At 46.3% G+C, this 26,084-nt stretch overlaps 1 protein-coding gene across 1 annotated transcript in view; it reads right to left on the bottom strand.

Moving 5' to 3' along the window:
* Positions 1–24,085: 24,085 nt before the first annotated feature.
* Positions 24,086–26,084, bottom strand: part of TMEM8B (transmembrane protein 8B) — a 445,096-nt gene continuing 443,097 nt past the window's right edge. The window contains exon 13 of the mRNA XM_086960043.1: positions 24,086–24,941. Coding sequence (XP_086816169.1) covers positions 24,606–24,941 — 336 coding nt within the window. The 3' untranslated portion in view covers positions 24,086–24,605. The remainder of the gene's footprint in view (positions 24,942–26,084) is intronic.

Genomic DNA, 26,084 nt, shown 5'->3' with positions numbered 1-26,084 from the left:
ATGTGCAGGCTGTAGCAACTGCGCAAGCATTATAAAAGGAAAAACTATAACGGTAAATGACAGATCGGTAAAGATAAAGAGCTTCATGAATTGTAGAACTAAAAATATCATATATTTGATCCAATGTCCCTGCCAGAAATCATACATAGGCGAAACATCAAGAGAAGTCAGATTGCGCCTTAATGAGCACAGATCAGCCCTTAGGACAAACAAACTAGGAGCACCTCTGACTGAACACTGGAAAACTGCAGGTCATCAAATCAATGACCTCAAGTGGTGTGGCCTAGAAAAAATCACAGGAAGCAAAAGAGGGGGCAATCTAGATAACAAAAGGAAAAGGAGAGAACAATTCTACATGTCCTCTTTTAACAGTGTAAGATGTGGCCTAAACTCAAGAGAGGACTGGGAGAAAATAATCCTCAATTAATTTAAAAAAAAACTTAAGAAATACCCCTACATCCAATAATGGAAAAATCCACATGTAACGCCATGATAAACAATGATGTATGGGCTAAAGTGGTAATATGACCTATGCTACAATATAGTGAACAACATCGGATATTTGCCAAGTAATACCTAGCAATACCGGGCTATAATATAGACTAGACGCAATGGCAAACACTCGGAATAAGAGCAGAAAACAAACCTTTCATTACAAGCATTGACTAGACGCAATGGTACACACTCGGAATAAGAGTAGAAAACAAACTTTTCATTACAAGTACTGAAACACACCTTTTAGCATTCTGACCAATAGGAAGCGGTGTAACCAATTCCGATCCAATAGAAACGCGCCTACCATGTCTCCACATCACAGACGCGCGGTTTAAGAAATAGTAAATAGAGAGAACCCGAAACGGACGAGCGATGCAAGATATAATAAACAGAGAGAACCCAAAACAGTCTATGAGGGATATCTCCTCTTAGGCAAAGTGTAGGAGAATACCCTAACAACAAGATCGCGGCAATTTAAATAGTATGGGCAATCAAAATACGGCCTGTCCACAAGTTTCCATGGCGACGCGTCTTTGAGCGCGAATCCGATTGGCAACGAATGAGCCAATAAGAATGGGAATACGGAATGAGCTGTCGCCATAGCGACCGGTCTTGTTTATCCCCTCATATCCAATAGAACGCACAATTGTAAGGCGCCCATTGAACCGGCGAATTGTACTTAAACGAGCACACGGCAGGCACGTTTCATTTCAGAAAAACGCTGTGGTGAGACAACAAGGACGTGCTGCCAGGAAGAGAGGAGCAGGGAGGCCGACTGCATGAATATCGGTAAGTAGACCACACGGACGGCCCCCAAACAGACCTAAATAGTTGCAGGTTAACCCAGATTAGGGAAAATAAATAGAATATCCACCGCAGGAACGTTTTTAAAGTGTCTCTTATACAAGAATGAATTTTTTTTTTTTTAAAAACCTAAGAGATCTGTGTGGCACCATAATAGCAAAAATAATTATCCCCTACAGGAAGTGGTTGATGGAGATTGTATATAAAAAACTTTTTTCAGTTTGGTGAAAGTTTTCCAAAATCGTTCAAATCCTAGTTTTGCCGTATACATGGGTTATAATCACAAATTATGGTAGAAATGAATACTTCCCTTAATATAATATAGTCTAACAGAATACAGACTCTGACAAAATAGACAAATCCTGTTTTAACCCATGTTTCCTTTTGAACATAATCTCAGATAGCGCCATATAGAATGAGTTTTACCAATTGATGACATAGGAAGATTATAATGTCTAAGAAATATCCCATACAGATATCCAACTACACAGAAGAAGATACCTCACAGGACACACACTGCGAGGGAGATCGTTACCCAATTGAAAAGGGGAACTTGGCACTATAACCCTGACTCCCACGGTGAGTGCAGTAATAATATATGGCATGAACGGTGTAACTAATTTAAGAAGAAAAGAAAGACACTTCATACAATTTAATTTCCACAGGGAGAATAGAGCTAGAAGGTTCAATATATAGAACGGTGGCTCCTCCTGGCAGCAAAAGACACAGTGAATATAGAGCCTCATTAAGGTATGTGGGACAAAGTGACACATGAATTTTTTGGTTCAGATATAATAAAATCAAATTATGATAATACTCATTATAAGTAATTTAATACCTACAGGCAGTAAAGGAGAGAATCAAACCTCGTACCGTATAAAACTGGACAGACCTGACCTGAAAGTAATGGAAATCCACTAAACCCATTACATGGTATGTAAAGAAAGGTCATGAAACGCAATCTTAATGAACAAATCCATGCATCTATAAGAAATGACCATTAATCATTGGCTCTCTATCTAGGAGACAGAGCAACTTTGCACACATTGAGTTGACAAAGCTGCAAGAGTCCTAATTCCAAAAAAGGATTTCTCTTAGAACCAAGTAGTTCAATACAGGGAGATAATAAACTCAACTGGAACAACAAGGTACGCACCTTATTATAGGAGGTACTTTTTCTCTCTTTTTTAGTGAAGGAGCTAATGGGGGTCTCTGCAACATATGGAGTATATATATCCATGGGGAAGGCAAACAGTGGGTAGACTCATATAAGATTTTTTCCAAGAGATAACCGCATGTATAGCACAGGAGTAAGAATGTTAAGTATAATTGTAAATATAACATAAAAGAGAATAAGAAAAGAAATCTTTACTAAAGGGTTTAGAATGCAACAATGGACAGACAAATGATGTGAAAAGATGATATTGACATGTCTGGTAACTATGTGTCTTATTATTTTAATTGTCTAGAATCAGTCCTGATGAAGGCATACTAGAAAAAAAGCCGAAACGCCGCGTCGACCTTTTGATTCTGTGACCTTTTTATTGTATTTTAATAACACTCTGACGAATATGCACATTGTATAATGGTTTTAATGAATTGTTTTTTATAACATTGTATTGTGGAATAAAACTTGTATTTTGTTACCAGACCAAAGTAGTGATATGTTCTTAATCAAAAAAACGTTTATTTACCTAACTATTGTGTCAAAGACTTTGTCCATTTGTTGATTGTTGTATGAAACAAGATTCTGGGTATAGATAACCAAACCAACTCCTTTTTTTCACGTCTTCCCACCCAATAGCTCTGTCTTGATAACATCAAAAAATAATTTTTGTTCTTTAAATAATTTTTGTTTCTTGATTGTATGAATATATGGTTAGTACCTTTGCCTTCTTCATGAGAAACATGCCCCTCTAAGAAAGAACATAAAATCAGAGAGGGCGGGAAAGTGGGATACCTGTTAGTCCTACACTAAAACAAGACACTACCTGAACTGTCCAACGAACCTGGGACGTTTGTTTCTTTTACCTCAGTGGGAGGTTGTTCCATGCTTTAGTGGGGATGTATGAGAAGGCCCAGCCTCCGGATCGGTTTCTTTACATGCGTGTGTTAAGTGGGAGTGGAAGTGCGAGTCCGGTTGAGCGTAGGTGTCCGCGTGGCTGGTAGAAGGAGATGCTACTGTTCAGATAGGTTGGGCCTTTGTAGTGCCTTCAACATGTGAATAAGGAGTTTGAACTTAGAACTTTGGTATATCAGGAGCCAGTCGAGCTCCCTGTGGTGTGGTGTGATGTGAGTTCTGTGTGGGAGGAGTAGGTTGAATCTTGCTGCCACGTTCTGGATGGTTTGTAGTCTTTTGCTGAATTGCTTGGTGATCCCGGCATTGAGGATGTTTCCGTAGTCTAACTTGAGGACGTCCAGGGCATGAGTGTCCATTTTTCTGGTGTTGTTTGGGAGCCGTTTGAAGATCGTTCCTTAGCATCTTCGCAGTGTGGACTGTACGTCTTGATTCCTCAGCATACAATGACGCACAGCACTCTCATTACATCATAACCGCTAATAACCACACAATAATAACTCCCAGCAAGTTAGGTGGGGGCATATCAGCAAGGCAACATTATAAAATTATCGCCGCCTTTGTGTCCGTTTTCTGCCGAAAAGCGGCGATAACTTTATCACCTTATCTGCAAGGTCACGCTATTGCATGAATTCTTGCCTTAGCGCCCTTACTCATAACCCCCAGCTTTGCATCTCCAATGAGATGAAAAGTGGGTGTACCTTCCCAAACTTCAGTGGAGAATGTCGCTAAACGACATTACTCCAATTAACAAGCAAATCGCTAACCTGCTTAGCAATATTAAAAGAAGTTCTAACCACGCTTAACGCAGGTTTCTGTATGCCAGCTTTTCATCTGACTTAGCCTTGTAATCCAATGGGAGGTGGATTACATGGGTAAGTCTACCCTGCCCTATCAGCAAGGTATCACCTGTCGTAGTGCGATTATCACCGGTTTCACAGCGATAATCGCACTCTTTTGAAGCTAACGCTTTGATTTCTATCGCTTTGGAGATGTGCTTTGCTGATAGCACGCTATCTCCACGATAGAATCCAGCGATAGCCGGCGATAATTATCCTAGCGCTAAGTGCGCTTAGCGATAATTATCCCCGGTTGTTGCTGATATGCCCCGTAATTCCTTGTTGAGTCGGTCCAGAACCGCAAGGGTCCTACTGCACATAGTCTCACAACACTACAGTTCGATGGGTCTCCCGCTGACAGAATGAGTGTGTGTTTGAATTTGACAGTTGTAATGGTAGGTTTCCATCTGCCAGCCAGAGTGGTAGTTTTGAATCTATCAGGTTTGGTGACTGACATTTGGGTGTTAGATTTAGTTCTGTCAGCCAGAGTTTTAGTTGTGAATCTGTCAGTTGTGTTAGTCCATAGCTTTGTACTGTCAGACCGAGTGATGGTTTTGAATTACCTTTTGGGTGGTTCTTTTCAATCAGCTAATTGGTAACTTTGGGTCTTTCAGCTAGAGTTGTGGATTTCAACCCGTTTGTTTGGTGGCGTGTGATGTACACTCGTCATTCAGAGTAGTAGTTTCAAATTTTTCAGTTAGTTGGTAGTTTTGGGTGAGCCAGTAAGATTAGTAATTTTGAATCTGTCACTTACAGTTACACGCAGATTTTGATCTGTCAGCAGACGTAGTAGTTATGAATTTGTCAGGTGGTAGTTTGGAAGATGTTAGTAGGGGTGATATGCAGTTTTCACTCTATCTGTCAGAGGTGTCGTTTTTAATCTGTCAGTTGGCGTGGTACATAGTTCTGTATGTGTCAGCCAAAGTGGTAGTTTTGAATTTGTTAGTTGGTTGGTAGTCTGGGTTCTGTCAGCTAGAGTGCTAGATTAAAATTTGGCAGTTGAGTGGGGGTTTTGGACTGTCAGACTGAGTGGTAGTTTTGAATTTGCCTTCACTTTTTTTTCAGAATCTTTCAATTGGGTGGTATTTTGGGCCTTTCAGCTAACGCTGTGGCTTTTCACCTGTTTGTTGCAGTTGTGAGTAGCTTGGACTTGTCAGTTAGAGTCGCAGCTCTGGGTAGCAGTTCAAAATCTGTAATTTAGGTGGTTGTTTTAGGTCTGCCTGCTAGAGTTGTAGTTTTTAATTTGTCAGTTAGGAGACTGATAGTTTTTCATCAGCCATCTTGAGTAGTAGATTTTGATCTGCACCTTAGGGTGGTTTTGTTTTGGATTTGTCACTAGGAGTAGAATTACCATGATATTACAACTGTTAGATTTGGGAGTCTCTAGTTGGCATAGGTAGGTACTTGTGACAAATAGGGACCCTCTCCTCTAGTCAGAGAAAGGGGATTACACACCTAAAATATCCCCTGCTCACCCTCTAGGTTGCGTGGCGCGAGCAGTCAAGGCTTATTTCAGAGGCGTTGTAGGTTAAGCAGTTGTGACCACATACAGCGTTTAACACCAGCAAAACACATGAGGCAACAGCAAAAAAATGGAAGGGAGAACCACGCCAATGGTGCCAAGTCTAACAACAACTAATGCTCTTACGCTGCTTCTTCAACTGTTATACACCTTCGAAATATATAACACTATCAAATAGTAAAAAACACTACTAGGTGCATGAATATATATATATAACTTGAAAAAGGCTAACGCCGAAACGCGTCGTCCTTGTTCCACGAGTGCACAATAAAGGGTTTGTGCAAAGTTCTCTTGGTGTGTCGTCTCTGTGTCCTTTTAACCAAGGGGACTCTGAATTTGTGGATGTTAAGAGTAGCGGCTGCTACTACCGACGACATCAGCGTTGATTGGTTGAGGATCGCTCGAGCAGCACTTTGGAGCATATATATATATATATATACGTACTGGACTCGTTGTATCATATAGCTTTCATAACACTTTCCCATTGCCTTTCAGAAACTTTGACTTTCTTTTTAAAAAAATGTCTACCTTTGAAGCAATCTTCCCAAATGATATCAAATATTAAACACATGCTTCCTTCTAACCACATAGGGCCTGGTTCACATAGGGTAAATTTAAATCTTTGTGGTAGTTTGGAGTAACTTCACTTCTTTTTGATATTCACAAACTAGAAGGGTAGTTTTACCGTTAGTAAAATTAATTGTAGTAAAATTACCCTTGTAGTTGTGAATACCAAAAGGTAGTGAAGTTGCTGCAGCTAGTGTAAACTTACACGAAAGTCTACCTTTATCTTTGTGAATCAGGCCCTGTCTCCTTAAACATGTTAGCAAGTGCTATAAAACTCAGTTTTACACATAAATTCAACATGGCTGCACCAGTGTTAGTGTCACATGTCGAGGGGCCCAGCCCTTGTCCAATCTCTAGCAGCTGCTCATAACATTTAATTATTCCTCTATTCAATACACTACCTTTGGGTACCATATTTTCACCGAACAGCATTTCATCAACAGCACAACATTCCTTCCACTGCTGGTATTCTTTATGTCAGTTGGGAGTTGCATTGGGTGGCAAGTCGAACAAATGTGCAGTATTTTCCTAGGTATGTCTTTTAACCTTATCGCTTACAGTGCAAACGTCATCTTTGATGGACACCACTCACACACACACACACAAACACTATACTATTACCAAACACAAAAAAACAGATATATTGGCTTTGCCAATGATTGTTAATGCAATCTTTTTGTAACTACAACTTGCCAGTAAGAAGGTCAGTGTGTTTCAGACCTGAAAAGCGAACTTTGGTAAAGATGTAATAACTCATTTTCTTGTTGCAAGACCTGCTATTCAGTAAAACGCTGGGTTTGCAACAAGAAAATGAGGTTTTACAATGTACTAAATCCATTTAGTGATTCAGCAACATGTTAATGAATTGTTAAATGGGTTTAGAAATCCTTAAGGAATTTCTATGTGAAAGGGGTGTGTTTAGGGCGTCCATTCCAAATAGCAATTTCTTACGGTATACAATTTTTGTGTCCGAAATGTGGTTACACAACATTCATATTTTCCTGACACCTCAAAGGAGGAGGTAACCCATTCGCTAATGGTAAGGGGCTTCCTTTGTGAATGGCCAAGGAAACATTTAGGTAGGAATAAAAAATAGTTTTACAAACCTTTCTCTTTTTTTTGTAAGCACAGCCTGTTTTCCATTAAGGAAAACAGGCTGCATTTTGTTTAAAAAAAAAAAGGCTGTTTTTTTAAAAAGCAATCACAGACATTGTGGTCTGCTGACCCCAGCATGCCACCATCCCTGTGATGGAAGCGAATCATAGTGGGTCACAACAGTTGCCCTACTTTTTGTGAAAATACAACTACCCCGGAAGGGTTAATTCTGGGAGATTAAAATGAAGTGTGCAGAGGGAGTCTCTGTGCTGTGGAAATGAAGGCGGGTAGAGAGCTAATCAAGACCAGGCCTTCTTGCCAGGGTGCCTGCTTGCCTGAAAGAAATGTAAATGTTCGCAAACAGTTAATCTGCTAATGTAAATGCTGCTTGAAAGCCGGTACCGGCTTTAAGTGATGGAATCCTTTCAAGCTTGACACAAACATATTCTTTTTGAGTGGTATTGCAAGTAAGTTACCAGCTGAGCTGTACAGTGTGTGCTTTTAATGGAGCGTTATAAAAATAAATTGCACTATGTACAGCCTGGGTATTACGGAAATCTATATTTTTGGATTTTATTTTATCTTAAACCTTTTTGTGTATTTTGTACCAGCTGATTTCATACTGTGTGTGATGCAAGTTTAAAATAATTGCAAAAAGAACAATTGATGGACATAATGCAGAACAATGTCATATATTCACCCCAGTACAGAGATCTGGGCCTAAATCTATAGTTTTTTTGCTCACCATGCCATTCCAGTTTGGACCCAGCCATATGCAAATCAGTAATTGATTTTTTGCCCTAAGTTGACAGGGTATGCCCAGACATGGGTGCCCTGCTCACTTTGCCACTGGATTCAAGCTAGCCTGGCTGATGATGGCTGATTAGCCAGGCTTGTTTCCAGTCCAGGGAAGACATGGCTTGGCAGTTCGGGCTGGACTGTTCCCATGAGGCACAGGGTCCGACTGATTTGCATATGCCCATGTCTGAACTGGGGTGGCGGAGTGAGCTAAAGAATGATGATGGATTAAACCCAGATCAGTTGACTGGGGGTGATTGCTTGCAATGTTCAACCCTCCATCCATCATCCCCTATGGTAATTGCTAAGTTTAAAATAATGACTTGGATACTCACAGTGCTTTCTGTCACAGGCTGGGGCATCAAAGCACTGAAAATATACAAGTCACTATTCTCCACTGCACCAAACAGGATTCAATTTGTGGCTATCTGCCACACACAGACCTCTGCCATGCAATATGCAATAGAGGTTTCATAATGTATATTACAACACTGGACTGTTGGGAGCTCCATTGAAGACAATGGAGCTTCCAGGGTTTCCAATGACTGGTAGAAGCCCGGAGCACCAACATTCCAATGTTTTTTCACAGCTGTCGCTGTGAACAAAGGCCTCACGGAGCCCAAGAAGATTTCCAACGCCATGGGCTCTGTGAGACCTTTGTTTTACAAATTAGAACATTCTGCCCTCTAGCGGACGGAATGTTCTAAAAGCCTTAGAGCCCTCCGTAGCAGGCTCTACCTGCCATTAAAGGTCCATTCCCTTCGGCTCTGGCCTTTAACACTGGAGCAGGCCTTCAATAGCTGGTAAATCCCACTACATCGGGTTCTAAGGCTATAATAGAGCATTTCTCACTGAGTAACTTAATTTGCATTGATTGTTCATTTAAGCTGTGCGTTATGTTTAGAGTCCGTGACAAATTCCACGCTGGCGGCAGAGTTTGTGGAGTTTTGGAGCGTGGAGTTCTGCAAAGCTCCTCGAAGTAGAGTTTTTCCCCTCGCGTGGCTCACCAATAAAAAGTTGTTGAGTGAGAAAAATCACAGGCTAGACCACCTCCCGACAATATTCCTCATCGTAGGCAGTTGTAGCAGATCATTACTGCTCGCGTTGAGAAACCTGATGCTCGCATTGAGGAAGCTGCTGCTCAAGTAGAACATATAATCACGCTGTCAAAAGAAGCAGTGCCCTCTTGCGCTGCATGTGATGCCATTCACATGTATGTTACTGCATGTGAAAAACTCCCGGTGCTAAAAATCAGCGCGAGCTGCGTGACTTACCGCACTCCGCCTCCTGCGGAACTCCACGGAGCGTGGTGGAGTTTTTTTCAGCACTTTGTGGAGTTCCACATAGCGGAACTACGCTAACTCCGCCCAGCCCTAGTTTTGTTATATGTAGTTACCAGAAGGTAAAAAACCCAAAAAAGTTACTGAATATTTGTTAGCCACACCCCCATGCTTGCTGACCACCCAAATTGCACGCAGCATCACAGTTCCCATACTTTTTTTTAATGCATTTCGACCACTGCTGCAGAGCACTGCAGAAGACCCTGATCTGCGAATCTCTATGTAGCTGGCACATAGGTTAATATTCATCAAGAAAGAACGTAGGACAAAGCTTCCAGTCTGGATAAACTAGCTGAATGTTATATAAAGGAAGTTGCCCGTGTCAGTAGTGGTGCAGCCTGGTATTAGGAGACTGAGCGAACACAATGGAAGCGCCACATTGCCTTTGTACTCGTAGCACGCCATTCGCATTTTGCCGCCGACTCAGGCGCGAACATTTGAGTCACCTGTGGTTCGAAAAGTAGGAGAAGACGGGGGAGCTGATGCACTCAAGCCTTCTACGCACAGTCATGACATGCAAATGATAGAGCGGGCAGGCTCTGCAGCAGTTATTCAAAAGCACAAGTTGTTAGCTACCTTTGTAGACTTTAAACCTCAATGACTATCATCATGGAAATGTGAAAGGAAAGCGTTGGACAAAGGAAGGCAGCAGAGGTATTTTCATATCATGTACCTCTTTATGCTGACTCTGGGGGATGAACCCTTGTTCAGAAGGGGGTGGGTACCATGCACAGCTTTGCAATGCTTTTAACGAAGCCTGTATTGCTTAGAAATCTTCAATACTCAGTGTTCATATACCGCCGTGACTACCAAGTGTTCCACAAACGTGTATATTAATATTGCACAGCAAACACAAGGAGATGATGAACTGAGCGCTGAAACTTTTCAGACACTCATCTCTAGACACAGATCTGGGATGAATCCATCATCATTCTTTACCTCACTTCGCCACCCCAGTTTGGACCCAGCCATATGCAAATCTGTCTTGACCATGTGCCTCATGGGAACAGTCCAGCCCGAACTGCCAGGTAAGGTCTTCCCTGGACCGGAAACAAGCATCCTAGGACTGGTTTCGGCGTAAAACCCCTCATCAGCCAGGCTAGCTTGAATACGGTGGAAAGGTGAGCAAGGGACCCACGTCGGGGCTTATGCTGCCAACTTAGGGCAAACAAAGCAAACACAAGGAGATGATGGATGGAGTGCTGAAACTTTTAAGAGACTCACCCCCAGTCACAACTCTGGGTTGAATCCATCATCATACTTTAGCTCACTTTGGCACACCAGTTTAGACCCAGCCATATGCAAATCAGTCTTAACCCTTTGCCTCATGGGAACAGTCCAGACCGAACTGCCAAGCCTGGTCCTCCCTGGTCCAGAAACAAGCATCCTAGGACTGGTTTCAGGGTTTCACCCCTCATCAGCCAGGATAGCTTGAATCCAGTGGCACAGTGAGCCCAGGATCCATGCCTGGGCATACCTAGCACACTTAGGGCAAGGAAGCAAAAGACTAATAATTGATGGACAGAATGCAGAACAAATCAAAACATTTACCCCCAGTAAAGACTGGGTTAAATCCATCATTCTTTTGCTCACCATGCCACCCTAGTTTAAACCTGGCCATATGCAAATAAGTCTTGACCCTGTGCCTCATAGGAACAGTCCAGACCTCAGCTTCCAAGCCAGGTCTTCTATGGACCGGAAGCAAGCCTCCTCGGACCGGTTTCGTTGTAACACCCCTCATCAGCCAGATTAACTTGAATCCAGTGGCAAAGTGAGCCAAGTGGGGTGGACAAGTGAGCTAAAGAATGATGATGGATGATGAGGGGTGTTACCCCAAAACCAGTCCCCGGATGCTTGTTTCCGGTCCAGGGAGGACCTGGCCTGGCAGTTCGGCTGGACTGTTCCCATGAGGCACAGGGTCAAGACTGATTTGCATATGGCTGGATCCAAACTGGGGTGGTGAAGTGAGCTAAAGAATGATGATTAATTCAACCCAAAAATGTCAGCAGTCCGTCCATCATCTCCTTGTGTTTGCTTTGTTCGCACTACATTGGCAGGGTTTGCCCAGACATGGGCCCCTTGCTCACTTTGCCACTGGATTCAAGCAAGCCTGGCTGATGAGTGGTGTTACCCCAAAACCGGTCTCAGGATGCTTGTTTCGGTCCAGGGAGGACCTGGCCTGGCAGTTTGGGCTGGACAGGGTCAGGACTGATTTTCATATGGCTGGATCTGAACTGGGGTGGCGAAGTGAGCTAAAACAGATGATGGATTCAACCCAGATCTGTGACTCGGGGTGAGTGTCTGAAAAGTTTCAGTGCTTCGTCCATCATTTCCTTGTATTTGCTTTATTAATATTGCACGTCATCATTAAAGCTTTGAGAGGCTCTGACGGTATTAAATGAGTCTAAGATTTCAGACTCTCACTAGGTTTTCTCGCAATAGATATAAAAAGAAGTGTCTTGATAGTTCATTGTGGCATATCTCTTCTTGCGACCCATAACATCAGCTGTTGCTCCATAATCATATATATTTATAAAGTGCACCTTACTGATAAGCCCCAACCAGACTAGTTGTCTGGTATTGTTTGTGTTTCCTTTCAGAAGGGATGCAGTCTGGGATGAACTGTTCCTATTGGAGCAGGATCAAGGTTGATTTGCATATGTTTGGCCACCGGAGCAGCCCCAAGGTACTTCCCAAGGGGTGAACCTCGGGGTTGGTGAATGGCCAGGATGTGGCCTTGGTCAATGGCCAGGATGTGTCCTTAGCGGGACTGCTGCCCAAACAGGGAACAACCCCTATATAGGGTCCTCATATCTCTGGTGTCTGTTTTCCAGGCTTTGACACCTCCTGGGGTTGCTGAGGCCCTTGGCGGCTGTAGGGCCAGAGCCTTCCCCACCGGTGGTGCTGTGTGAAAGTGTGCACACCCTTCCTACTTCTCGTAGAAATCGGTGCTTAGTTGAGGGGGTGAAATGGATCGCCTGCCTGTCGCGAGAAGCAGTGAGTGCACTGGCACTAAGGTTCTGCTGGGCCTGGGTCTGGCCGGAGAGTGCTGGTCAGTCTGAGACCCTTTGCCATGATGTTTCTAGGCCCCCGCACTGGCCTGCCAAGAAGGGGCAGGTATGCGCGTTAACACAAAGGGAGTGCTTAGGGAGAATCTGGACTGCCATTGTTGGCTGGATAGTGCACAGACACCACGGTTGTCCTGGAGACCCGGCCTGCCACTGCAAGCCGGGGTGCGTACTGATTCTTGCATGGAGCCTTGAGGCTCAGAGCACTTTCCTACCGTACTGTAGTGTGTAAGTGTTTGCACCCTTCCAACTCATATTTGGAAGTGGTGTGACCAGGATGTTTGTAAATGTAGGTCAGGCCTGCTTTTGTGGCCTGGGGGTACACTGGTATGGTGTACCCAAGTACCTGACCTACTATTGCACACAAGTGTGAACACTCACGCGAACTGTTAGTTTAAACATGTGTCCAGGGGGCGAGGAGTTGACCGACGGCTAGGGCGGTTGACCTTGAAGCTGGGGAACCGGGTTTGAGTCTCTGCAAGGACGCACAACATCCTGTGTTTCTGGGCAAATCACTTAATCTCCCTGTGCCTGACAACAATGAATTTGTCCTGATGTAACGCAACTGGTGCTCGTGTAAAGTGCTCTGATACCTGATACCTTCGGGTTAAGTAACAGTAAAAAAAAAACTAAAGAACTTGCACAGCAGTTCTGAGAAAGCGCACTTGCGCGTGCAATCCATCTGACCAGTAACGAACACGGTCCAGCAGGCGGGGGCCCTCTCACCTCCACTCAGATGGAAGGTGAAGGGCTGGGCAGACACCCACTGGTTTTTGCTGCCCAGGTAGGATGGAAAGCCCAGAAGGATTCCTCTACTGAGGAGGCTGGCTCTTCCCTTGAGTTAGCATGGGAGGGGCTCACCTGCATTTCAAGTTGCAATAATGGATTGCAGTGGCAGAGCCTTGTGATGTTTCCCATCAATGGATTCGCTAGGCCACACTCATTCCAATGTTTATGGTGGCCTTGGCCAGCGACAGCCACAAACCATTGGGCATGCTATTGAGATAGGCAAAGTCTGCCATTTGCTGGCCTGGTGGAATATATGGGGGCAGGGATTGTGACACCTGGCCTCCCGCAGCCTCTTGGCAGATAGGAAGGAGAATTTAGGGGACACATCTGTGGTTCAAAGGAATGCCTTTTTAACCTTTCCCCAATTTCAAAGGCCCAATAGTCTATATCTGCCCCACGTCACCCTACTGCGGGGGGAGATCCGCTTGTAGGGATGCGAGCCTGGAGAACCTGGACTTCATGGAGCGCATTGATAGAGGACTTTGATGTACACTTGGAGAATAACTGCCCAAGGAAAAGACTGCCTGCCTTCCTGAATAGAGGCTGGCTGGGCTGATTACCTTCTGATGTGTGGCACCTTGAAGTGGACTCCCAGGGACCAGACGGCTGGTTTCCTGTTCTCTTGGCTGTCTCAGGGGTGCCCTCTAGGTGCCCACATCGGCTGCTGAAAGCTCGACAGTATCAAGCCTGGAGACTGGCGAGCGAAGTGCGTAGTTCAAGATGTTGCCCGCATTGACGGTGAAGTGGTTCCTGTACTTCAGGGACTCAGGCGCGCATAACGCTTTTGTTGGTAGTGAGCAGATTCACGGGTTGTGGTATCCAAAATGACCCGCTTCATCAAGTGTGCCGCACTTCCCTCATGCGCCAAGCCGACTTGCATGCTCATTGCGTGCGGTGTCTGTGTCACAGGTTGAGACCCTGTGAGGTGGGGAACGCACCCATTTCAGAAAATCATTCTGTCTCATGAGGCCTTGCTGAACTTGCGCCTGTGTGTGTCCGGAATCGCGTGGTGCAGCCGACATCAAAGCGTTCCGGACATGGTACCTCATTTCCAGGGAGGTAGGGAACTGCTGCTCTCCTCCATGTGGCCTGAAGCGCCTGGTGCGACTCATCTTGCTGTACCAGACCCGATGCCCTGATTGCCAGAGCACCCCTCAGATCAACGTGTACCAGACGGGGTATCTCCCCCAAGCCGAGAGTCTTCTCTGTGTGTGTTTCCCCATTTCCTGCTCACTCACTCACTGGTCCCATCGCAGTGGACCAACTTCTCTCTCCCCGTCTTGCCCTTTCAAGTACTTTGTGGCGCAAGGTTGGAGTGAGAGGAATTGACTAGGGTGGAGGGATGCTTTTGAGAAGGTTTGGGAGCAGGCCAAGAGACTGTGTGACCCCCACGTGCATTGTAGAACTGGGCTGGTGCTCGAAGGCCCTGGTGGGCCCCTGTTTGTAACAAGTTGTTGCTCTTGGCCTGTTTCTGATTCACAACTTATTTGTAAACTGCATGAGTGGCAGCAAGAACCCCGTTGTTTACGTCTACCTCTTGTTTTTGCTTAATGTCTATCCCCACCTGCTTTCTGGGGACCCAGACGACGTGTGGCCTCAGCCATGAGCAGCCTTATGTCACGAGGGAGGGGCTGGTGCACTTCCATCCGGGGTGTCTGGGACAGTGGGGGTGAATTGGAGGGTGGCGGAAGACTTGGAGCTACGGGGTCTGCGGTGTTTTATCTATTCACCTTCTTGGTACCAGTGGCACCGCATCAGGGTTAGGCATGGGCGGAAAATCCGTTCCGCTCGCGGATTTTGCGGATTTTCGGGAAATCCGCAATCCGCGAGATTTGCGAATTTCCTGCAAAATCCGCAAATCCGCGAGCAGCGGATTTTGCTCGCACTGCTCGCACTGTTCGCGTGAGTTCGCGCCCCGCGAATAAGTGCGAAATTGCAGAAATACGATCTAAGCAAAACTGAAAGTAACTACTTACCAGGTTCAAAAGTTCAGGCACATCATTAGTAGCCATTTCCTGTAGTGCTTCCTGAGGGGCCCCTCCAGAGTTCAGTTGCCAGTTGAAACTATTATGTGACCCTGCTCTGAACCTCAGAATAGTTACACATATGCCACAAAGGTCATGAATTACAGCTAAGGGAGACAAGCAGGAGCCAGGCTGGAAGTTAAAATCCAATAATCAGCCCCTAATTCATTATTGTCAGTTGGGGCAGGGCAGGTGTTGTAACTAATTTTGCAACAATGAAAGCACTTAGCAAGTGCAAAAGATCACTAATCAGGGCGCACTAAGGAAGCAGGTGCCAGCTAAAAAAATATTCTGTGACACATTAATCAGCCCCAAATTAATTCAGGTCACTTGAGGCAGGGAAGGTGTGCTTTGCTTTGCCGAAAATAATGTACACTGGACAACCAGAGGGTGTGGTGATGAAACAGAGGGTGGCATGGGTGGGCCAGAGGGTGGCATGAGTAGTCAGAGAGTGGCAGTGGTGACAGAGAGTGGCAGTGATGAAGAAGAGTGTCCCAAACAGGTTGGACACGTAGAAACAACAAGTTCGCAAAACTTGCGACCCGACAGGTAAGTTCGCAAATTGCGAAATTGTAAAAACCCTCGCGAACTGGCAGAAACACGGGCGAACACAAAAAAAAAAAAAAATCCGCAAATTCGCGGGAATTCGCGGATTTTGCGGATTGCGAGTTCGCAAATCCGCAAATTCGCGGATTGCCAATCCGCAAAATCCGCTCATGCCTAATCAGGGTGCCTGGTGCATATGAGTGTGAAAGTGCCCATACAGACTGGGCTGGTACCTGACGCATCGGGTGGCGGTGTGAAGTGAGTGTGCGGGAGTAATCGTCAGTGGACGGCCTGTGCTCCATAACACTGGTCGGCGGGGTTGGATTATACGTTGTTCTTTTGCGAAAAGCACTTTGCATCGGCGGGACCTCGGCCCACATCACGGCTGATAGTGTTATAATTCTGTGCGTGCACACAATACTGATATCGTTGTACCCTAGGGTGCACCCTATAACCATATGAAATTGCCTGATTAGGATTGTGAGGGTGGGCCGGGGGGCTGACAGGGTGTCTCTACGCATAAGGGTGCTGTGCGGTGTTTAGAATAGGACTTTTCCCATATGTGCATGTTATCACGATCTGATCAACACAAATTGGGCCTAGTGCTGCTATTAGTAGTATAGTGATTTATGCCCAGAGCGCCACGACATTCATGTTGCATTGTTTAATGTGAGTGTTGATTATAAACGACATTTCTCAACGTCAAGTGTGTAGTCTCTCATTGTGTTGTGTGGAATATTTATTGTGTGTGCATGCTGTGTTCTTACTTTAGAAGTTGCTTCTGAGGGATGCCCGACTGCTCAGTGCCAAGGTACCCAGGGGCGGGCACGGCTGTACAGTGTGTGCAATCACCTGCCCTTGACAGGGGCGTCCTGCCTGGCCGGGGCTCCCATCAGCCAGCCAGAGAGAGCCGGTTCCAACAGATGGACAGACGAATAAGTCATGATATCCATTCAGAGTAGTGTATAAGGAATAAACATTCTCATGGCAAACAAATCAAAAATACAGAGCTGAAAAAAAATGCATGAAAATGACTGAGAAAAGTGAAGTGGAATAAAATGATTGTATCAAACCGTACCCATCACTCCATCTCAGGCATGCAATGCGGCTCCGACTCGTTTCATACATCTCTGAATGGTTGCCAGGATGGCAGGCTTCACGCCGCCTCTTTGGGGAGTTGACGCGGATCCTTGCCCCTGGGTCTCAGCCTTCCATCTGTAGATGCTCAGGTACACAAATTGAGGCTGCTACAGAAACTAGCATAGCTCTTCAGCTGGTGCTGATGATTGTGGTTCAAAGATACATTCTGGTCCAAACTGCAGAGATCTGTCAGTGACAACCCTACAAGCATGGGTACCACACAACTAATTGTTCCCTAAATATGATCAACGTGTTCCTTGTACAAAAAGAGCATATTTTATCCGTCTCTTGACATCTGCCGACACCTCCCAGGATGATATCTCACCTGTATCAACAGCCACTTCAGACAAAGAGTCAGGCTACACCTCAGCTATCTCTATACTGAGCAACTTTCTGACAAACATCCCAACACTCCTGACCTGACCCTAGCATTTGAAATGAGTATTAATTGATCAGACGCCCATCCAGCCATGAGGTGAGAATGTGGTTTAGGAGAGATATAAACCCCCCTTTGAAATGTATACTATAGGTTTCTGCTTTTGAGCCACAGAGACGCAGTCCTGATCATATCCTATAACGAGAGGCGGTGAGTTAGAGCAACAACTACCCTCAGGTCTGCAGTCTTGGAACAGTTTCATCAATAAAAACTTGAACAGTGGCTCTTTTAAATGTTAATTCTCCATGAGTGGGGCATGTCTTCATAGCCATTTGCAGAGTGGAGCACACATGGAAAGAGGAAAAAACGAGGAGAAAAAAAGATATTTATCCTCGCTACTCCTCACTTCGGGTGGGGTAAAGGGTTTGGCATTGCACGAGGTTTACAACAGTTTGTAAATCGGGGGCAGCGTCAAATTCCATGGGTGTTGCATAGGAAAACCCACCGCAACGCCCATAGAACGCCTCCTAGGCGCAGAATCATGCGACGCAGAGATTTGTGCTGCGTCACCTTATTCATAATTTCTGAGGCCACTCAAGGCCAGGCAGGGTGGCTGTGCGTGGCTTCAAAAAATGAATTGGGAGTCATGCACCTTACCCAACATTCCAGCACTAATGGCCCTTGTATGTGGAGGGGTGATACTGCATGTCCCTAAAACATACCCAGCATCCCAGCACTGATGCCACTGTATGTGGGGCAGTGATACTGCATGTCCCTAAAACATACCCAGCATCCCAGCACTGACAGCCACTGTATGTGGGGCAGTGATGCTGTATGTCCCTAAACCTTACCCAGCATCCCAGCACTGACAGCCACTGTATGTGGGGCAGTGATGCTGTATGTCCCTAAACCTTACCCAGCATCCCAGCACTGACAGCCACTGTATGTGGGGCAGTGATGCTGTATGTCCCTAAACCTTACCCAGCATCCCAGCACTGAAAGCCACTGTATGTGGGGCAGTGATGCTGTATGTCCCTAAACCATACCCAACATCCCAGCACTGATGCCACTGTATGTGGGGCAGTGATGCTGTATGTCCCTAAACCATACCCAACATCCCAGCACTGATGCCACTGTATGTGGGGCAGTGATGCTGTATGTCCCTAAACCTTACCCAGCACCGCAGCACTGATGCCACTGTATGTGGGGCAGTGATGCTGTATGTCCCTAAACCATACCCAACATCCCAGCACTGATGCCACTGTATGTGGGGCAGTGATGCTGTATGTCCCTAAACCTTACCCAACATCCCAGCACTGATGCCACTGTATGTGGGGCAGTGATGCTGTATGTCCCTAAACCTTACCCAGCACCGCAACACTGATGCCAGCATATGTGGGGCAGTGATGCTGTATGTCCCTAAACCTTACCCAGCACCGCAGCACTGATGCCACTGTATGTGGGGCAGTGATGCTGTATGTCCCTAAACCATACCCAACATCCCAGCACTGATGCCACTGTATGTGGGGCAGTGATGCTGTGTGCCCGTAAACCTTACCCAACATCCCAGCACTGACAGCCACTGTATGTGGGGCAGTGATGCTGTATGTCCCTAAACCATACCCAACATCCCAGCACTGATGCCACTGTATGTGGGGCAGTGATGCTGTATGTCCCTAAACCTTACCCAACATCCCAGCACTGACAGCCACTGTATGTGAGGCAGTGATGCTGTATGTCCCTAAACCATACCCAACATCCCAGCACTGATGCCACTGTATGTGGGGCAGTGATGCTGTGTGCCCGTAAACCTTACCCAACATTCCAGCACTGATGCCACTGTATGTGGGGCAGTGATGCTGTATGTCCTTAAACCTTACCCAGCACCGCAGCACTGATGCCAGCATATGTGGGGCAGTGATGCTGTATGTCCCTAAACCTTACCCAGCACCGCAGCACTGATGCCACTGTATGTGGGGCAGTGATGCTGTATGTCCCTAAACCTTACCCAGCACCGCAGCACTGATGCCACTGTATGTGGGGCAGTGATGCTGTATGTCCCTAAACCATACCCAACATCCCAGCACTGATGCCACTGTATGTGGGGCAGTGATGCTGTATGTCCCTAAACCTTACCCAGCACCGCAGCACTGATGCCAGCATATGTGGGGCAGTGATGCTGTATGTCCCTAAACCTTACCCAGCACCGCAGCACTGATGCCACTGTATGTGGGGCAGTGATGCTGTATGTCCCTAAACCTTACCCAGCACCGCAGCACTGATGCCACTGTATGTGGGGCAGTGATGTTGTATGTTCCTAAACCATACCCAACATCCCAGCACTGATGCCACTGTATGTGGGGCAGTGATGCTGTATGTCCCTAAACCTTACCCAGCACCGCAGCACTGATGCCACTGTATGTGGGGCAGTGATGCTGTATGTCCCTAAACCATACCCAACATCCCAGCACTGATGCCACTGTATGTGGGGCAGTGATGCTGTATGTCCCTAAACCTTACCCAGCACCGCAGCACTGATGCCAGCATATGTGGGGCGGTGATGCTGTATGTCCCTAAACCTTACCCAGCACCGCAGCACTGATGCCAGCATATGTGGGGCAGTGATGCTGTATGTCCCTAAACCTTACCCAGCACCGCAGCACTGATGCCACTGTATGTGGGGCAGTGATGCTGTATGTCCCTAAGCCATACCCAACATCCCAGCACTGATGCCACTGTATGTGGGGCAGTGATGCTGTATGTCCCTAAACCTTACCCAGCACCGCAGCACTGATGCCAGCATATGTGGGGCAGTGATGCTGTATGTCCCTAAACCTTACCCAGCACCGCAGCACTGATGCCACTGTATGTGGGGCAGTGATGCTGTATGTCCCTAAACCATACCCAACATCACAGCACTGATGCCACTGTATGTGGGGCAGTGATGCTGTATGTCCCTAAGCCATACCCAACATCACAGCACTGATGCCACTGTATGTGGGGCAGTGATGCTGTATGTCCCTAAACCATACCCAACATCCCAGCACTGATGCCACTGTATGTGGGGCAGTGATGCTGTATGTCCCTAAACCATACCCAACATCCCAGCACTGATGCCACTGTATGTGGGGCAGTGATGCTGTGTGCCCGTAAACCTTACCCAACATTCCAGCACTGATGCCACTGTATGTGGGGCAGTGATGCTGTATGTCCTTAAACCTTACCCAGCACCGCAGCACTGATGCCAGCATATGTGGGGCAGTGATGCTGTATGTCCCTAAACCTTACCCAGCACCGCAGCACTGATGCCACTGTATGTGGGGCAGTGATGCTGTATGTCCCTAAACCATACCCAACATCCCAGCACTGATGCCAGCATATGTGGGGCGGTGATGTTGTATGTCCCTAAACCTTACCCAGCACCGCAGCACTGATGCCACTGTATGTGGGGCAGTGATGCTGTATGTCCCTAAACCATACCCAACATCCCAGCACTGATGCCACTGTATGTGGGGCAGTGATGCTGTGTGCCCGTAAACCTTACCCAACATTCCAGGACAAGAGCAATCAATCACTTTTTAAAGGCAAATTACTCTTTAATGTGGACTCAGGTCACTAGAGGGCTCATATATGATGATGTCACACAGTGCGTCACTATGCAATAGTGGGACATTCCTGCCTTTTTCCCTGCAATGACCCCCATTTGGCAGTCTAGCTCCAACACGGGCACCCTTGGTCCATGGAGCAAGAGTGCCTGGGTTGCATGCAGGATTGTTTATGTTATGTTCCTGAGAGGCATATCCCTCTATCTATGTGTGCTACATAACGCAGCACACAAAGAAAGAGGAAGTAACAATGAGAAATAAAGATATTTATCCTCGTTACCGCTCCACTGAGATGCCGTATCTGGGAATGCATCAAAAACTATAGGCGTTGCATGGAAACACCCACACAACGCCCCTGGAACACCTTCTCAGGGCAGCGTAAGCCAATGGAGCAATGTGTGCTGCGTTGCCTCACTCCAGATACATGGATCCACTCAGGGCCACGCAAAGTGGTCGTCTTAAATCACATGTACGGTTTGTGTCGCTCTCGCACCACCGTTGTGTGATTACTGAGCGACGCAAACCGGCTCAGAAATGAGCCCCCTTGAGAGGTGGCAGAGAGAAAAGCTCAAACAGGGCTGCAATTGGGAAAAGGTCGCAGAAATAAACAGCATCTTCTAATGGAAATGGTGTTTGACCCCGATTGAAAGCTAAAGAGTGCCTTTTTCTTCTGGTGATATCCTTGAAAGTTGTTTTGCACCGATACAAGTGAGAAACAGTCAATCGTGACTTCTTAATTCCCAGTCAGCCGCGTGAAGTTTTATAAAAACATAGAAAAGAAGGCAAACACAAGTCTACCTTTTTCGAAAAGAGTTGAGCCAAGACCACAATGGCTCTGTGCAGAGCAGCTCTTCAAACCTGACTCAAAGAATAGTCAAATTGTTGTAACATCGTTAATATTAAGGATCAAAGTGAAAGACAGTCTCCTGTAGCAGTCGCAGAGAGCAGGGATCCCTTCATGTGTTTCTGATGGGTCACACTATTTTTGGTCTTTACGGGGCATATTTACTAGGACGGCGATAAATAAATGCAAAGAGCGCTTAGCGCTTGTTTATTTATCGCCGTCTATCGCAGGAATTTATCGCACTGGTAACACGTTATCAACATCGCGTTACTCCAGGGCAATAATATTCCAGGGAAATGGACCAAAACTTCTGGAAAACCAGCGATGTTGCACCCAAAACGGAGATAGCCTTGGTGATACGACCCTGTGGTCGTATCACCATAATCCACCTCCCATGTTAGCTTTCCCCTAGTCAGGAATGTAACAGACGTTGAATTCTTGCATTAAGGCATAGTTAATGGGATTTAAAATATCACTACCCCTTGTTGATGATGTCACAAAGCTGGGGTAGCGATATTTTCCCATGGTGTTTTGTTAGGCACGCCTCATTTGCATCTCATTAGACATGCAAAGCGAAGCGTGAACAAAACGGGAGCTGAATCAAGGAAACACGCGCTAGCGTGTTCTTGCAAATAATGCAATTTAATTATCGCCGCTTTTCGCCTGAAAACGGACGCTAAAGCGGTGATAATTATAACTTCAGCCCTTGATGATATGCCCCAATATTCTTTCAGGGCCTCATGGTATATATTCCGTCCTTTAAATCAAGCCCATCAACCAGCAGCTGGCCGAGAGACCAGCAGAGCACTATCCGAGCCACCTTCAAGGCTTCCTCCTTTGGGTGCTATTTATTGGTCCCTTCCAAGGCATTACCAATGCCAAGCCGCAAAGGTCTGACAGATTATGGAGTGCACACATACGAAGAGACAGGCTGAGGATTGAACAACTCCAATACACCAGTCCGGTTACATATTGTTGCCTGTAAGGGTATTCAGTCCCTCTCTAGCAACAGGAGAGCTAATAGATTTTTTTATATACATCTCTATACCTATATTACTTGAGGAAAAGAGGGATGCCTGATGGTCACCATCCCAAAGGTCGTCAAAGTTTACAAGTGTGCGCCCAGGATCCAGCGTTGAGTCCCATGTACCACGGGGCTGCCTCGATGCTCATCCCGGCTATGATCCTGCCAACTCCTCCTATTTGCAGGTAGTCACCGTAGACTTGTCCACTGCTCTTACTGCTGAGAATGCTGAACAGACCCTACCCTCTGGCGTGTACCAACAAAACAGCATCTGGAAGTGGGACTGGTCAGCGAACGGTGACAAAGTGTTCCAGTACAGGAGGGTGGGGGGGGTGGAAAGGAGAAAGGCAGGTTAGCTGGCTGGGGGGGGTGGCTAATAAGCAGAGAGTTCATAGGGGTGTACTCTGCACCTAACACTTAAATGTCCTGCATGTCTGAATACCTGTATGGGAAATGCTACCAGCACGTGGGCCACACAGGGATGGCCATAAGCAGAGTTCAGATGGTGGTACCATGAGACATTTCTAGATTGCATCGCTGCTGAACAAGCTGTGCTCTACCAGGAAAAAACCATTACAATGCAGTCATTACAACACACTACCTTTACAACGCAGTCATTACAACGCAACATCATTTACATTGCATGCCATTACAATGCAGCCATTTCAACGCATGTCACTACAACGCATGCCATTACAACGCATGCCATTACTACGCATTATAAGGTAAGTAATGGGAAAGAGTAATTTTACCCCTACACTATCCAACTCTTACCCTACTGTTGCGCTCACTGGAGTGGGAATAGTAATTTTCACCCCTACACTATCCAACACTTACACTACTGTTGCCCTAAAAGTATTATGTGTTGTGATGGTATTTGTTGTAATGGTATGCATTGTAATGGAATTCATTGTAAGTGTAGTTTCTAAAAATACGTTGTGATGGCATGCGTTGTAAAATCATGCATTGTAATGGATGTTGCAATGTAAAAACCACGTTGTAAAGGCATGCGTTGTAAAAGTGTGCGTTGTAACGTGTCCTATTCGCTCTACCTCTTCCTGCAAAGAAGCTGTCATTTGATATATTAAGCATCATTCTCTCATCCTGAAATAACTGAGCTCCAGACGCAGTTGGTGGATTTTACATTCATTTTGACACGTGGACAAACAAAAAGTAGAAGAACACTTGTGAATCGAGTGATCAAGTGTGGCCAGCCCGCCCTCATCCCCGCTGGGAACGCGAGCAGAGTGGGCTCCTGCAACTATTACGTTAAAAAACACCCTGCAAAATCCCCTCTATGAAAGAGACGCGAAACAAACATCCGCTGTGTATGGCTATGCATGTGGCACCCTCAGCCCGCCCACCCGTACCCGCCCTCTCAAGTCGCTAGCCCATCTCTTTCACTATCGGTTTTGGCTCCAAGTAATAATTTAGAAAAACAACAACAGACATGGTGTGTTGGCTTGTCCATGGAAGGCTTGGCAGAAAGAGGTATCCCTCCCAGGTGGAGATCCTCCCCGAACCTGCTGACACTCAGTTTGTTGCAGTTTGTGCCTGGCGGAGTTCGGCCTTCCTCAGGTTCTCTTATGTGAGCTCTGTTGAGCAAGCACCATCCTAGGAAAAGCTATCAGAGGTTCTGAGCCACTGTGCTATCAGCTTGTGCAAATGCTGTTTATCGACATCGACCCCGGGTCTACCAGCCCCAGCTCCTCCTGTTCATTTACGCACAGTTGATAGCCACACCCCTTGCGCCGAGGCAGTGGAGCGATCTTCCCCTCGGTCTTGCCCCGCGGTGGAAGGAGGAAGCCCACGCTGCCGGCGATCAGCATGTGCCAGATGCTGTGAATGTAGAAGTAGTTCTCTTCGGTCTCCACGAAGGTGTAGAGGGCCACGGCAGAGCTGGCGATGAGCGTGCCGGGGCAGAGGTAGAAGAGCCAGCGCTTCCATGTTGGAGGATAACAATGGCGCCGGCGAATGGTCCGCACCGTCTGCAAAAGAAAAGCAAACAGAGAAAAGGTTTTGGGTCAGGTAGCTCCTTTAAAGAGTGGTATGAGTAAACTTGAAGGGAGAGAAAAGCAAATATAGCGGACAGAAGAGGGGCACAGGAGGAAAGATTAAGGGCCTGATTTAGATCTTGGCGGATGGGTTTCTCTGTCACAACGGTAACGGATATCCCATCCCGAAATATAAATTCCATTATATCCTACCGGATTTATATTTTGGCGGACGGGATATCCGTCACCGTTATGACTAAGTATCGTGTCCGCCAAGATCTAAATTAGTCCCCAAGCCATGTCCAGGTTTAAATGTACTCAATTAAGCAGAACGGGAGGAGGGGGCAAGGAATAACTATTGAGGGAATGATGGAGAAACTACAGGACGTTAAACGGACTGCAAAGTCTTGAGGTAGCTTCTTCAAGACAGGATGCGATCAAGTGTAGGGGAGTATCTTTGTTAATTAAATTGTAGGTCCTTTGGTATAGCCGAGTGTACACAGGTCAGGTCGGAGTATCATGCTCCCATCAATCGTGCACAATGCAGCACACATAAAAAGAGGAAGTAACGAGGAGAAATTAAGATATTTCTCCACGTTACGCCTCCCCTGTGAAGGCTTAGTATGTTGGCGCTTTCCCAGGTTTACCATTCCTAGTAAATCTGGGAATGCATCATAATCCATAGGAGCTGTGTGGGAACACCCATGCAACACCCATGGAACACCAATGGAACACCCATGGAACACCAATGGAACACCAATGGAACACCCATGGAACACCAATGGAACACCCATGGAACACCAATGGAACACCCATGGAACACCAATGGAACACCAATGGAACACCAATGGAACACCAATGGAACACCCATGGAACACCAATGGAACACCCATGGAACACCAATGGAACACCAATGGAACACCCATGGAACACCAATGGAACACCCATGCAATACCAATGGAACACCAATGGAACACCAATGGAACACCCATGCAACACCAATGGAACACCAATGGAACACCAATGGAACACCCATGGAACACCCATGGAACACCAATGGAACACCCATGCAACACCAATGGAACACCAATGGAACACCAATGGAACACCAATGGAACATCCATGGAACACCCATGG

Source organism: Lissotriton vulgaris, chromosome 3_1 (genome assembly GCF_964263255.1).
Source record: "Lissotriton vulgaris chromosome 3_1, aLisVul1.2, whole genome shotgun sequence".
Classification (NCBI taxonomy): Eukaryota; Metazoa; Chordata; class Amphibia; order Caudata; family Salamandridae; genus Lissotriton; species Lissotriton vulgaris.
This window is presented reverse-complemented; position numbering and strand designations above follow the sequence as displayed.